General features: G+C 38.1%; 1 protein-coding gene across 3 annotated transcripts in view; it reads left to right on the forward strand.

Moving 5' to 3' along the window:
* Positions 1 to 15,410, forward strand: part of sntb1 (syntrophin, basic 1) — a 61,499-nt gene that overhangs the window by 20,275 nt on the left and 25,814 nt on the right. For all 3 annotated transcript variants that reach the window (XR_007439417.1, XR_007439418.1, XM_022673973.2), the window contains exon 3: positions 9,957 to 10,173. Coding sequence is in view for 1 of the 3 variants with exons in the window: in XM_022673973.2 (XP_022529694.2) it covers positions 9,957 to 10,173 (217 nt within the window). In the remaining 2 variants the exon portion in view is untranslated. The remainder of the gene's footprint in view (positions 1 to 9,956; positions 10,174 to 15,410) is intronic.

Raw genomic sequence — 15,410 nt, forward strand, 5'->3', positions numbered from 1 at the left:
GAGCCTTAGCAGCAGTGAGGTAGAGCGCTCACTGTTTATTAATGTCTGGCTGCTGTAGAGGAATCATTTGGGTCACCTTTAGTAAAAGTGCAGCTTGTATGTAAATCCTTTCTTTATCTCTGATTTGTGTTGTTTATCTGGAGGCAGCAGCTGAAATACTGCTGTGCTTCCTCTGTGGGCTGGTAGCTGCCTGTGGCTGATTAGACATGGTGTAAATACTGTATATCATTATACTTGAGGAAGGTGTTTCAATGAAATGTACAATGTTATCTCTGGTCAAATTTGTGATGTGCCATATCATATATTGTTTGTGCTAATTAATAATTAATTAAGGTATGATTTTGAAAACTATAAAAAAATATATATTGTGATAATTTATTTTAAAGCTTTAAGAGGATTGATTTACGTTGTTTATATTTGTAGTATATATACATTACAAGTCAAAACATTGAGCACTAAACAATGCTAAAGTCATCCAAACCATATAGAAAAATATATAGAATTATTTAGTGAACAAAAAAAAGTGTTAAACAAACCAGAATATATTTTATATTGTAGATTCTTTAAAGTAGCACTTTTTGGTTAGATGACTGTTTTGCACATCTTGCCATTTTCTTAATCAACATTATTAAGTGAACTTATCAATTATATCAATTATCAGTTATTTACTTAATTTCCCCTCTCTTAATGTGTTTGAGAGAATCAGTTGTAAAGTTGTGAAGAGGTAGAGTTGGCAGTGAATAGCTTTGAGTAATGTTCTAATACATATTATGGCAAAAACTACTCATCTTAAAGAAAAATACTTTAGGAAACAAAGATCAGTCCATCCGAAACATTTCAAAAACTTTAAAAAATTTCATAAATGCAGTCTCACAGACCATCAAAAACATTATGATGAAATTGGCACTTATCAGGGCTGCCTCAGTAAAGGAAGAGCAAGAGTTTCCTCTGTTACACAGGATAAGTTCATCAGAGTTACCAGCCTCAGAAACTGCAGGTTAACAGCTCCCCAGTTAAGAACACCTAAAAGCTTCACAGAGTATTTTTTGGTTTGTTTAACACTTTTAAGTTTCTACATGATTCCTTATGTATTCCTTCATAGTCTGGATGACTTCAGTATTCATTTACAATGTATGAAAACTTAGGTTGCTGGTTGCTGCAGAGGTTTTTAGCCATGCTCAAACATGTGGATGTGCTTCTGCTGCTGAAAAACAAATCTACAGGAAACGCAGATTTTCTCAAGTACTGATCAACATTCATATTTATATTTTTTATTTATTTTTTATTTATTTTTATGTTTTTTATTTTTTATGTTTTAATTTTTTTATTTTATAATTTTATTTTATTAATTTTTTCTTTATTTATTATTACTTTTATTTTTTTTATTTAATTTTAATGTTTTGTATTTTCATTCTTGTTCTTAGTTCTATTAGTCATTTAATCACTGATCATTTTTAATATTTTACTTTACTTTTACTATTATCTATTTACTTATTTTATATTTAATACATTTTTTACATTTTATGCCAAATTAGTTTTTTTATGGTATTTTAGAATTTTCTGTTTTACATATACCGGTATGTTTTTATTAAATGTTGATTTAAAATGTGTACTTTTTATTTTATTTATTTATTTATTTATTTTTTTTTTTACTGTTTTATTTCTTATTATTTCTAAATTATCATTAAATGTGTTCAATCCCTTTGATGTTATAAAGTAGGGGTGTGACGAGACACTAATATCACGAGACGAGACACTATACTGGGTTCACGAGAACGAGACGAGACGAGATTTAAAAATAAAATTTTTAAGAAAACGTCAAAAATGAAAAATGGCTTAAAACTAGAGTTTTATTTGACAAAATCATAAAACACAAACTTAACAGAATGGTTTCTCTCACACATTGATTTTATAAGAAATAGAAATAAGAACTAAAATAAAAAATAAAACTTATATACTTATATAGTGCAAACAATAAGTAAGTGAGGGTCACCCTCAATGTTTTTTCCCAAGTGAAAATAAAGGTTGATTGATTGATTTGATATATACTCAAAAAAATATACGCTTGTAACAATGTGGATAAAATACATTGAATTTCCTTTTATTGGTCATACTGTTTATGTGAAACATGACTGGCTGGATCAGCAGCTCTGAATTTCTTAATTAATACTGATTTCTGAATCTGCTGGAACTCCAGCGGAGAGCAGGCCTCAGAAACGGCCTAATGGCTTATAAAGGTCAAAAATCAAACCTTCACACTCACACTTCAGCTCAATACACTGAACACAAGCAGCCAGAACTACAGTAGACGGGTCCTAAGTCAGGGTCTGGGATTGTAAGTAAGGTTTAATTGTTTAACCATTCCTAGTTACTGTGTAACTCCTCCTTATTGAAGAAAAGCTGTGTAAAACAATAAATAAGGCTACATTCAAACAGCAGGTGAAAGTGACCCAAATCTGATTTTTCTGACCAAATCTGTTTTTTGATTGTGGCTGTTCACACTACTATTTTGATGTGACCCATATCTGACCTCTGTCTGAAAGTTTCATTGTTTGTAGGTTATGTGCAATGTGCTAAACAGCAATGCTTCACATGAAGTTTCGGTTTCATCTAGGGGTGGGAATCGTTTACTATCTCACGATTCGATTCGATTCCGATTTTGGGGGCCACGATTCGATTCAAAATCGATTTTTGATTCAAAACGATTTGAATTATAAAAATTTCTGCTTCTGGCTTATGAATCTTATTGAAAAAAAAAACCCTCCATAATATACACTGGTCCTGGAGCAGGTAATGTGTTACAAAAACAATAAAATGTGCAGGAATGTGGGTCCTCAGTGACAGAGGAATCACTGGGATATCACAATGACGTTAATGAACAATAAATAAATAATAAATAACACTGCTTTATTACCAGGCTACTAGCGGTGGTGTGTAGGTGACGCTGCTGGGCTGATGTGATGATAGCAGTGGAGCGCTAAAGTTCAGGAGCAGCTGCTGATTAACTAGTTAATTTAAGGTCGTTGTATTTCTTCAGAAAGGGGGCAGGAGGTGGAGAAATTAATTCATATGGTCCATTCCTTAATTCCTCTGTGATGAGGAGCTGAAATTAGCTCTGATTAGCTTATTGTATTTTTCCGTTCCGCCTTAAATGCTGCAGCCCGCTGCCACCTGTAGCGTTATTTAAGGTGGAACTGGAAAGTTAGCTAGTTGGCTAGCTAACAGTTACTGAAACTAACTACTAGCGATCTTTTTTATGCTTGTTATGAAGCATTCTGCCATAAAACATTGAAACTACACGTTAATCTAATGTAATATAGTGCTTGTTCTGCCATCTTACCGGTGATTCTCAAACACCTACGCTCTGTGTGTGTCTGGAAGATCTCCGTTTGAAAGGACAAGCGCTATCCCCAGGGTTGCCAGGTCCAACAAAAATACCCAGCCCAAAATCAGTCTAAAACCCGCCCCTCAGAATCGATTTTGGGACATTTTAAATCGATTCTGAATCGTAGTAAATGAGAATCAAGATTCTTATGTGAATCGATTTTTTGGCACACCTCTAGTTTCATCCTTGTCAGAATCTTAATGAATGAGTTCAGACTGCAGCTGGGTTTATCACTGAGAAGGTGTTTGAGCTCACTGCAAAAAAGTGCATGTAATCTGAACCTGTTTTTTATTTATTCATTTTGTTTTTGACATTGCAGCAGCGTTTTGTAGTTTTGTTCGGCCAATTTGTTGGAAACGCAGAGCAGTTCAACACAAGCCTGAAATAAAGACATCAGTCCTAATATTTTAGAGCTCTATAACATTGTATTCCTTCTCCTTAAAAGTTCTAAAAGTCACATGAATTCTGTTCTGGCCATTCAAACAGTCTTGCATTGCTGCAAAGAGGATAAGTGTCGGATTTCAACGCCACAAATTGAAGTGGCTCAAATTGGAATTGAAAATGTCAGATTCAGTTTTTTTTATGCCGTTCACACTGCCACACAAAAGACACACCTGTGTCACATATAGGGGTGTGCAAGTATTTTTGTGATAGTAATAATATTCCTGCCGATATAACAACACATTTATTTAGTATAAGTTACAAACAGCAGAAATGCAGTAGAAATAAACAGTTGATTTTTTTGTAAATAGTAAATAGATTTGGTACAAAATAAAATTATGTAACAAATATTTACATTATTATTTACATATTTACATTTGTGTGGTTGGTGTGGCGCAGTGGATAACACCACCTACTTATAAGCTGCCACATCATGTGGAAGACCCGGGCTGGGTGACTATGCTGTGATCCACCAATAAGAGTCCTTGTAAGTTGCTCTGGATAAGAGTGTCAGCTAAAATGTCATAAATGTATATGAAAAGTAAAAATAATATAACTAAAATGTTTTACAATATTGAAAGTAAGAATATTTCATTTATGCATATAAACTGCGAATTTAATTATACACACAGTACTGTCCAACTTCTATCTGTGGACGTAATTCCATGCTGTTTAGATGCAATGCTAACTTGGGCTAGTTCTAACGGCGATAGCTGATGTCTTTTTTTATATATAATTTGATTTTTAATTTTTCCCTTTTTTTTCTTTCCAATTTTACTTAGCCAATTACCCAACCCACTCATTAGGACCCACCCCCATCATTAGTAATGCCCCAAGGAGGGTAAAGACTAGCACATTCCTCCTCTGACATAGGTGAAGTCAGCCACTGCCTCTTTTTGAACTGCTGCTGATGCAAAATTGCCAAGTAGCATCACAGTGCACTCGGAGGAAAGCACAGCGACTCAGTTCTGATACATCAGCTCACACCCGGAGGGAGCAAGGCCAATTTTGGCAGCGTTTTTGGCCACTGGACCACAATAGCTGATGTCTTGATCGGAAAAAAATAACCATTCGAGGGTCTAGCATAGAAAACGGTAATCTAGACCTATAAACTATTGTATTTTTCGCACTACAAGGCGCACTTAAAATCCTTTAATTTTCCCAAAAATCGCCAGTGTGCTTTATAATCCAGTGCGCCTTATGTATGAATTCTACCAGTCAGGTTGTAAGGAGCAGTAATGCAATGCTAGGTTTTTTGCCGTTCAGAGGTGAGTATTGTTGAGTATTGCCACATTATTAGCCAGCAAGCTAACGCTAACTATTTAAACGAGCATCCACTCTAGCTGCTTAGCTATCCATCAACAGACCACATCCTTACAAATAGTCAAACAAACACCATTACACACCATGACCACCAGGAGAGATATAATCCAAGTGTTTCTGAGACTTGTAAGCTGATGGATGCTGGTCGAGAGCTCCTGAACTTGCAAGTGTGGTTCATTCCCTACAGACCACAAGGGCCAAAGAAAGGACCTTTATTTGCCCTTTACTGACCCATTTAATCATCTAAAACTGTATGAAATGTTACATTTAATTAACTGAAAAAAGTCGGGTGTGAAGTCGTTCCTAGAGCTCCGACATCCACCATCCGAGGGAAATGAAATAGAACACTGCTGAGTTTTTTGTTAAGCTGAAAAAATATAGCCATTAGCAGACGGTAAAAACTAGCATGCAAGCTTGGGGACCAATCTACTCTTCACAAACTCTTTGATCCTGACAGCGGATCAGCTCTCGAGTTCTTGCTTCAGTGTTTTTTGTGCTAATGGGTTTTAATGATCCTCGGGGCGGGTTGACCTCCTGCTCTGGTGTACGGCTGTACCCTTTCTGAGTGACCTCCAGTGACTTGCAGTCACCGCTAAACTGCTGTAGTGACCGCAAAAGAGAATGTGCGGAGTGTTCACGTGACGAGGGAAGTGCTCCGGGATCAGGCTGCTGTACGGACTGAAAGTAATTGGCCCTCAGCTTCTGCTCTGTCTGAGATAAACGACACTAATGAGTAATCCTCTCAAACCAAACTGAACGCCAACCAAGCCGTTCTCCTCTGTTATTTGAATCGCTACACATGTTGATTGGTTTTGGTGGACATTTCAAAGGTGAACTTAATTCTCAGCATATCATATAGTTCTGTTTTGTATGTCGTAATCAATGGTATTTTGTACCATTTGTATATTATTATTATTGTTATTGCTGTACCGAGAGGGGAGTTTTTTCTGTCCCTTTTTTGTGATTACGTAGTGCTACAACATCTAAAGTTGACTGAAACTTATTTTCGAAGTGTACACTGATCGATAAATCCTGAATGTTATCAAAAAATTGTCTAGCTGTAAACATTGTTATTGTATGTTTCATAGAGTAGCAGGGTTGAAAAGTGTCTAAAGCGCTGCAACTATGATCGGGAGATTGCTGGTTCGAATCCTGATCATGCAGCTTGCAGTCAGGTGCCGGAGCCCTGAGCGTGCACAATTGGCCTTGCTCTCTCTGGGTGGGTAGACGGTGCTCTTTCCTCTCATAACTCCTAGGGTGATGTCGATCAGCTGTGAGCTGATGTATTGGAACTATAGCTGGGCGATATGGCCAAAAAAAAAATCTTTGATTAAAAAAAAAAAAAAATCCGATTTTCGATTTAAATCGATTTTTCCCCCTTAAAATCTCCTAAAAGTCGCTAGAAGTCGCTAAATGACGTCATCGCCTAATTTACATAATACATGTTTTTGAAGCTGTAAAGGATTAACATTGTGAGAGAGAAAAAAGTGAGTAAAAAACACTCTAAATATTTTAGAAATGATACAATTGAACTCCAACAAATGAACAACTTCTGTTGCTTTTTAAATAGGCAGTCACGTCTCAAAATAACTTTATTTCTATGTAAATTACATAAATCAGTTTTTTGCCGTGTTGTTAAATGTTATTATAAGAGCAGTTTTTTATTTGAGGGCCGGGGCTGCGTGTGGGAGAGAGGGGCGGGGCTAAGCTCAGGGGAGCGTCGGTGGTGAAAATTAAAACTCAGAGAAAATCGATTTTCATAAAAACACATCCTGCTTAACTGTAAATTCGAATTAATCAATAAAATCGATTAATCACCCAGCTCTAATTGGAACCAAGTCGCTGCTCTTTTCTCCTCAGCAGCAGTTTGAAAAGAGACTTGGCTGACTTCACATGTCAGAGGAGGCACGTGTTAGTCTTCACCCTCCTTGTGTTGTGGCATCACTAGTGAGTAGCAGTTGAATGGGTGGGACAATTGAGCTAGCTAAATTGAGAGAAAACGCCATCGCACACCTATAAGTTTGGATGTGATTTCACATTCTTAATCCATAGGGTTTAATATGATGTTCAACAAGGTTTAGGAGTGTGTTTATTGACATTGGTGACCATTCTTCCAGAAGTGCATTTGTGAGGTCAGACACTGATGTGTCCAACATTAGGTGAGACATCCAGTCTCCGCTCTAATTCGTCAATATCAAGGTGGTCTATTGGGTTGAGGTCAGAAAAATTTTACATTGCAAATGTTATTTTTCGGTAATATTTATCAAGATATTAAATAATGCAGGGCCTATGACGTCACCATCTCCATCCCCCACACACGCTGTCTCTCGTCCGGACCTATTAAGAGTCAGTGTTGAGCTCTCAAAACCCGAGGAAAACAGCAAAACAACAGTAATCGACCCGTTAAACAGGCATTTAAATGGCTTTTTAAAAGGTAAATAAGATAATTTAGGTATTTTTATGAGATTTAAAGTGTAAATTCAGTTGTAACTGGAAATACCTGTGCAAAACTGTACTGGTTTGAGGTGCACAGCTTTTCGTTTACAAGCACGTGTCCAGCCATGTGGATGGAGGTCATGCGGTTGCCTCGTATTTACTCCTGCCCCCCCCTGTGCACTCACCCTCGCGCTTCTCAGGCAGCAGAAGCCTGTTACTTACACAGACACAGAGACAGCGCTGTGTATCTACAACATCCTGCAATGTGACTATCGTACATGCCCACATCGCGATGACGATGCTTAACCGATATATCGTGCAGCCCTACACCAAACTCGCTCATCCATGTCTTTATAGACCTTGCTTTGTGTACTGGTGTGAAGTCATGTTGGAGCAGGAATGAACTGTCCTCAAAATGTTGCTGCAAAGTTGGGAGCGTGAAATTATCTAAAATCTCTTGGTCTGCTGAAGCATTGAGACACTCTTAGTTTAACTCCAAAAAAAACCCCCAAAAAAACACACCATAATCCCCCCTCCACCAAACTTCACACTTGGCACAATGCATTTAGACAAGTACTGTTCTCCTGGCAACTACTCAACCTAGATGGAGAAACTTGATTTGTCATGCTTTATCACTATCACTGAATCTGATGCTTTGCATTGCGTTTGGTGAGGTAAGTCTTGGGTGGGGCTACTCGGCCATGGAAACCCATTCCAGAAAGTTCTTTACAAAGTTCAAAAGGTCTTTAGTGATTGGTTGCTGAAAGTTGGTAACCTCTGTGCACCTCAGGATCCGCTGACACTGCTCGTGGTCTACCACTTTGTGGTTGAGTTGATTTCATTCCCAGTCGCTTCCACTTTGTTATAGTAGTACTGACAGTTGGCTGTGGAATATTTAGTAGGTACCATTCTGAAATATAGTGAGCTCCTGACAGTGACCCATTATTTTAAAAATGTTTGTAGAGGCGGTCTTTATGCCTAGGTGCTTGGTTATTACACCTGTGGTCATGAAAGTGATTGGAACGCCTGAATTCAGTGATTTGGATGGGTAAATTAATACTTTTGGCAGCACAATGTACTTTCATTCAATTTAGTATTTTTAGTCAGTATTTTCTGAGGACCATTTCCTTCAAAAATATAGCGGGAATGCAGCTCAGCACATGTGAGTAATTGAATTGATACAATTGGTACACATGGTACACACGGCACGGTGGCTTAGTGGTTAGCACGTTTGCCTCCCAGCACTGGGGTCTTGGGTTCAAGTCCCTATCTGTGTGGAGTTTCCTCCGGGGACTCCGGTTTCCTCCCACAGTCCAAAAACATGGAGATCAGGTAAATTGAATACTCTAAATCAGGGGTGTCCAAACTTTTTTTGTTGGGGGCCAGAAGGAGAAATATATTTGAAGTCACGGACCACAGACTCTGTAATAAAACACATAATGAAATATACCACTTTAAATAATACTTTTTTCCTGATTACTTTCATTTACACCCCATTTAACTTGACTTACTATCTTTATCTTTGACAGTGTTGTGTAAACTAAGATTTTTCAAATTGATGTTTCATTTCATGATGTCTCTTAATATTAAACTCCTTAATTACGGCAACTTTTAGACTCTTTGGCCCGTTTATTCTGCGCTACAACTTCACCCTCTCCGCTTTTAGACTCTTTGGCCCATTTATTCTGCGCTACAACTGAGCACTCTCTCTGCTTTTAGACTCTTTGGTCTGTTTTTCTGCGCTTCAACTTCACCCTCTCCGCTTTTAGACTCTTTGGCCCGTTTCTGACACCTAGCGTTCAAACTTTGAATCTCACATTATAAAAACCTGCTTAACAGCGGGCCAACTTTCATTCTATTTCTAAAATACCTCGCGGGCCGCTCCAAAAAAGGAAACGGGCCGCAAATGGCCCGCGGGCCGTAGTTTGGACACCCCTGTTCTAGATTGACCAGAAAATTGAATACACTAAACTGATCTGGTAAATTGAAAACTCTAAATTGATCTGGTAAATTGAATACTCTAAACTCAGATCTGGTGTGTATGTGTAAAGTGTGTGGTATGTATGTAGGTTTGTGTGTGTAAATGTGTGTGTATGACTGTGCCCAGATATGGATTGGCACTCTGTCCTGGGTAATTGCTGTAGTGCCTGATGCAGTCCTCCAGGTGGACGGTCATAGAGGTTGAGAGTACGCTGTGCACTATTGGCTGCCGCTTATCACTGGTGTGTGTGTAAAGTGTCCTTGGGTTTCTAGAAAGGTGCTATATAAGTTGAGCTTTATTCATTAATTCATGGTAAGAGTGGTGCTAAGTGGAGCTCACTCTGATTTCTGTGAGATGAGGCTAACAGATTCTTATCTTCTCTTTTCACAGTGAAGTACATACGAGAAGCCACACCATACGTGAAGAAGGGATCTCCTGTGTCTGAGATCGGATGGGAAACTCCTCCCCCTGAATCTCCACGGCTTGGCAGTCCCCTCTCAGACACCCCCACCCTGCCCTCACTTTCCCTCCAGGGAGACCGCAGATACATCCCTCTCAGAATGTGCTACATCACCCGGGCTATGACCACACCTGACCCAGAGAACAGGTGAACACTGAACCTTCACTGCCACTCTATAATGCTCTATAACGTTCTTAAGTTTCACACTTTTGTTCTGGCAGACTGTAATACACTACAGGAACAGTAGGGGGTGCTCTACAGTGGTGCTTGAAAATGTGTATACCCTTTACAATGTAGTATATTTTTGCGAAAATATGACCTAAAACATCCTAAATGTAGATTCAGGAAATCCAGTTAAACAAATGTTTCCAAATGACCAGTGACTGTATGGGCGGGACCATAGACTGTGTATAGCCCTGTGAAGGCAGCCCTCAGGGGCGGGGTTATTTAAATGAGTAGGCTGTCTCTCCACAGTCTTTCTCCCTCCTTTGGTCTCTACTGCGCAGACTCGGGTTTCAGGATCGCCAACATGGTGGAAGATTTTGGCTTCATTTTCATTGAATGAATGGGAACGGTGACACAGCGTCCATCTTTTTTACAGTCTCTGGTTTCTACACATTAACTGCTTGCCTCAGGTTCTTCCACAACATTTCCATTGGATTAAGGTCAGGACATTGATTTGGCCACTCAAAAACAAAAACTTTATTCTTCTTGAACCATTCTTTGTAGAACAACTTTTGTGCTTAGGGTCATTGTCTTGCTGCATGACCCACCTTCCCCTGAGATTGAGTTCATGGACAGATCTCCTGACATTTTTTAATTATAATTCTCTGATATAATTCAGAAATCATTGTTCCATCAATAAATGCAAAACCAGCTGGTACAACTGGGCCAAATGCAGCAAAACAGGCCGAAGCCATGATTCTACCACCACGTTTTACAGATGAAATATGGTTCTTATGCAGGAATGCAGTGTTTTCTTTTATCCAAACATAACTATTTTGGTCTCATTCGTCCACAAAACACTTTTCTGGCTTGTCCATGTGATCTTTGACAAACTGCAGACTAGCTATGTTCTGTTTGGAGAGTGGTGGCTTTCTCTTAGCAATCCTGCCATTCACACCATTGTTGTTCATTGTTGTCCTGTTGGTGGATTTATAAACATTTAACATTAGCCAATGTGAGGGAGGCCTTCAGTTGCTTTGAAGTTACCCTGGGGTCCTTCGTGACCTCGCCGATTATTACACGCCTTGCTCTTGGAGTGATCTTTGTTGGTCGAACTGTAGCCTTGAATTTCCTCCAATTGTACACTGTAATCTGTCTGACTATGGATCGGTGGAATCCAAACTCTTTTTACAGATGGTTTTATAACCTTTTCTAACCTGATGAGCATCAACAAATCTTTCTGAGAAATCCTCAGAAACCCCTTTGCTGGTATCATGATACATTTCCACAAACATGTCTTGTGAAGAGCAGACTTTGATAGATCTCTGTTCTTTAAATAAAACAGGCTCTGACCACTCACACCTGATTGTCATTCCATTGGTTGAAAACACTTCACCTTCAAACTTACTGCTAATTTTAGAGATTCACATACACTTGACACTCACTTGCGGCCCGTTTCCTTTTTTGGAGCGGCCCGCGAGGTATTTTAGAAATAGAATGAAAGTTGGCCCGCTGTTAAGCAGGTTTTTATAATGTGAAATTCAAAGTTTGAAAGCTAGGTGTCAGAAACGTGCCAAAGATTCTAAAAGTGGAGAGAGTGCGCATTTCTAGTGCAGAAAAACGGGCCAAAGAGTCTAAAAGTGTAGAATGTGCACATTTCTAGCGCAGAAAAACGGGCAAAAGAGTCTAAAAGTGGAGAGAGTGCGCATTTCTAGCGCAGAAAAACGGGCCAAAGAGTCTAAAAGTGTAGAATGTGCACATTTCTAGCGCATAAAAACGGGCCAAAGAGTCTAAAAGTGGAGAGTGTGCACATTTCTAGCGCATAAAAAAGGGTCAAAGAGTCTAAAAGCAGAGAGAGTGCGCATTTCTAGCGCAAAAAAAGGGCCAAAGAGTCTAAAATTTGCCGTAATTAAATAGTTTAATATTAAGAGACATCATGAAATTTAACATCAATTTGAAAAATCTTAGTTTACACAACACTGTCAAAGATAAAGATAGTAACTCAAGTAAAATGGGGTGTAAATGAAATAATCAGGAAAAAGTATTATTTAAAGTGGTATATTTCATTATTCGTTTTATTTTAGAGTCTGTGGCCCGTGACTTCAAATATATTTCTCCTTCTGTCCCCCAACAAAAAAAGTTTGGACACCCCTGTTTTAGGTCATTCTAAAGGGTTAAAAACTTTCAAGCACCACTGTATTATGCTCTATAATGTTCATATGATCCACACACTCATTCAGACAGACTGTAGTACACTGCAGGAAAAATAAAGTGAAAGCTATAATGCTCTTTAATACAGGTCTGCAGTTTGAGTGTATTGGGGGACATTAGAACAGTGAGGCTTGTGGTTTGTAAGAGAAACAGGAAGTCTGGGAGGAAGTGAAGCTTCACAGCTGAGTGTGTTAAAACAGATCTTTTTTGTGGTTTGTGTGTGATTGCAGCAGGTATGTGTGTGTGTGTGTATGTGTGTGGGTGGGTGTTTGAATTTTTCCGACTGCTGTTTGGGGCAGCAGAGCTGGACGGGACAGGAGAAGCTGATCTCTGGTGGGTTTATCTCAGGACTCTGTCATGCGCCCTGTATCTCTCTGAGGTTGTTTGGTTTGGATGTGTGTTGTGTTTGGATCCCTTCTAAGAATATCTCCACCCAGGGTCACTAAGAGTGAACAGAGAAGTCACTCCAGATCATCCTGTGAGGGGTTCTGTGCTCTGAGTGTGGAATTGACGTCAGCAGTAGACCTTGATTGCTGACCATACACCAGAATACTCATTTTGACAGACTGTAGTAATACACTACAGTAAGCGCAGGGGGCGCTCTGTAATGCTCTATAATGTTCACATGATCCATACACTCATTCTGAAAGACTGTAATACATTAGTATTACACTACAGGACTGTAATACACTGTAGGGGGGCGCTTTACAATGCTTTATAATGGTCATATGATCCACACTCTTATTCTGACAGACTGTAATACACTACAGGAAGTGTAGGGGACGCACTATAATGGTCGGAAAAGCCACACACTCATTCTGACAGACTGTAATACACTGCAGGAAGCATAGGGGGCACCCTATAATGCTCTATAATGCTTATAAGAGCTGCACACTCATTCTGACAGACTGTAATACACTACAGGAAGCATAAGGGGTGCTCTATAATGCTCTATAATGTCAATATGAACCACACTCTTATTCTGACAGACTGTTATATACTACAGGAAGCATATGGGGCTCCATATTATGCTCTATAATGATTGTAAGAGCTGCACACTCATTCTCACAGACTGTAATACACTACAGGAAGCATAGGGGGCGCCCTATAATGCTCTATAATAGTTTTAAGAGCTGCACACTTATTCTGACAGACTGTAATACACTACAGGAAGCATAAGGGGCGCTCTATAATGCTCCATAATGTTCATATGATCCATACACTCATTCTGACAGACTGTTATACACTACAGGGAGTGTAGGGGGTGCTCTATAAGGACAAAAGTGTACTGAGAGAGCACCCCAAAGCATCCTGTTGTCCAAGTGTGAGGTGGGTGTCATCAGTAGTTGTAGAATGCTGACCGGGTGCACGATTCCCCCATGAGAACATGAGGGGACTGTATGAGTGGGGTCAGTTCAGTTTAAATTCTGCAGTATTAACCTCTACATACATTTTAAGAAGGTGGAATAATATGTTTTTGTTCATTTTTAGGTGTGTCATAATTTTTACTTAAATACATTTCAAAAAGAAAAGGGATAATATGTGCATTCCCCACTGGTTTCCACTGGTGTGTTCGATGCAGGTTAACTCCTTTTTACGGTGTTGCCAAGGTAATTCTAGGTGATTGCTGAGGTGTTGCTTTGTCAGTGCTATGGTGTGGATATACTATAGCTTCTGGTTGCTACCCTTTGTTGGGTTGCTTTACTTTGTTGGTTGTTATGATTTTGCTGAGTGGTTTCTGTGGTTTTGTTAAGGTGTTGCTAGGTTCTTGCTATGGTGGTTACTGTGATAACATGTTGGTTGCTATGGTTTTGCTAAGTGGTTGTTATGGTTTCTGTGCATCCCACTGAAAACAATGTGTTTGAAAGTAAAGTGGCACTTTTATGCCATACTCATACAAGTATATGTGGAAAAATATTATATAGTAAACATAAAGAGCTAAGTGATTTTCAAACTATAAACATTAAATAAGCATAAAAGAAATGCAAAAATATATATTGCAGAAGTAACTCTTGACAAAGTAGGCATAATTTTGCGAAAATGTAGATATCTCAGTAATTCAGCTTCTGATTCATATAAATATGTATTTGATATGTTTAATATTTAATTAGATTTTGTTTATATGAGATAAAATGTTTTTGTTTGTGAAAAGAACGCATTAACCTGAATAGTCAGAATGTCAACCAGGGTTTCTTTTTTATTTTTTTATTTATGTATTTATTGATATTTAAGAAAAATTTCAAAATATTATAAGAATTACCCTTAAAACTATGTGATTGTATTAATATGCTATTTAAGCAATCGAACACGAGAGGGAGTGTGTTTATGTTACAGCTCTGTTATCGTTTTTATGGAACTACATTTTGGCGGAAGGCACAGTCCATATTAAAGCCTTCGACTGGTGCCTATGACCAAATCACAGCAATGATGTTATTTGCGAAAACAAGACGACCTCAAGTGTTCTGTTGCTTTTATACAACAGTGTTTTTTTTTTTCAAAATGAGTAAAGAATAATAAATAAATAAATAAATAAAATAAATAAAACGAAGAACCTTAAGAAATTCAGAATGAATAATAATAATAATAATAATAAGTTGGGGTGGGTATCGTCACTGATTTCCCAGTTTGAATTGATTCTGATTTACAAGGTCCCAATTGATTCAAAATCGATTCATTAACAATAAAAATTGTAGTTTAAATATGAAATGTAATTATACAAGAAAAACTCAAACTTCCATTATTAAAATATTAGTTTATATTATATAGACTTAACACAACAATTGCATTCTTCTTTTATTATCATTTAATGTAGCTAATTGCTACACCGTGCTTCACATCTCTAAACATTATTACATATATTCTTATTTATTTGCGAATAAAGGTGTGAAATTTACCCAAACCCACTATTTAGGATTTGATAATATAATAAGCAAAGTTACCATAAAAACGCAACAAGCGAAATTAATAATGTAAAGAGAGGAAACTTTATTAAATTCAAAGGAAAAAGC

Source organism: Astyanax mexicanus, chromosome 6, assembly GCF_023375975.1.
Source record: "Astyanax mexicanus isolate ESR-SI-001 chromosome 6, AstMex3_surface, whole genome shotgun sequence".
Taxonomy (NCBI): Eukaryota; Metazoa; Chordata; class Actinopteri; order Characiformes; family Acestrorhamphidae; genus Astyanax; species Astyanax mexicanus.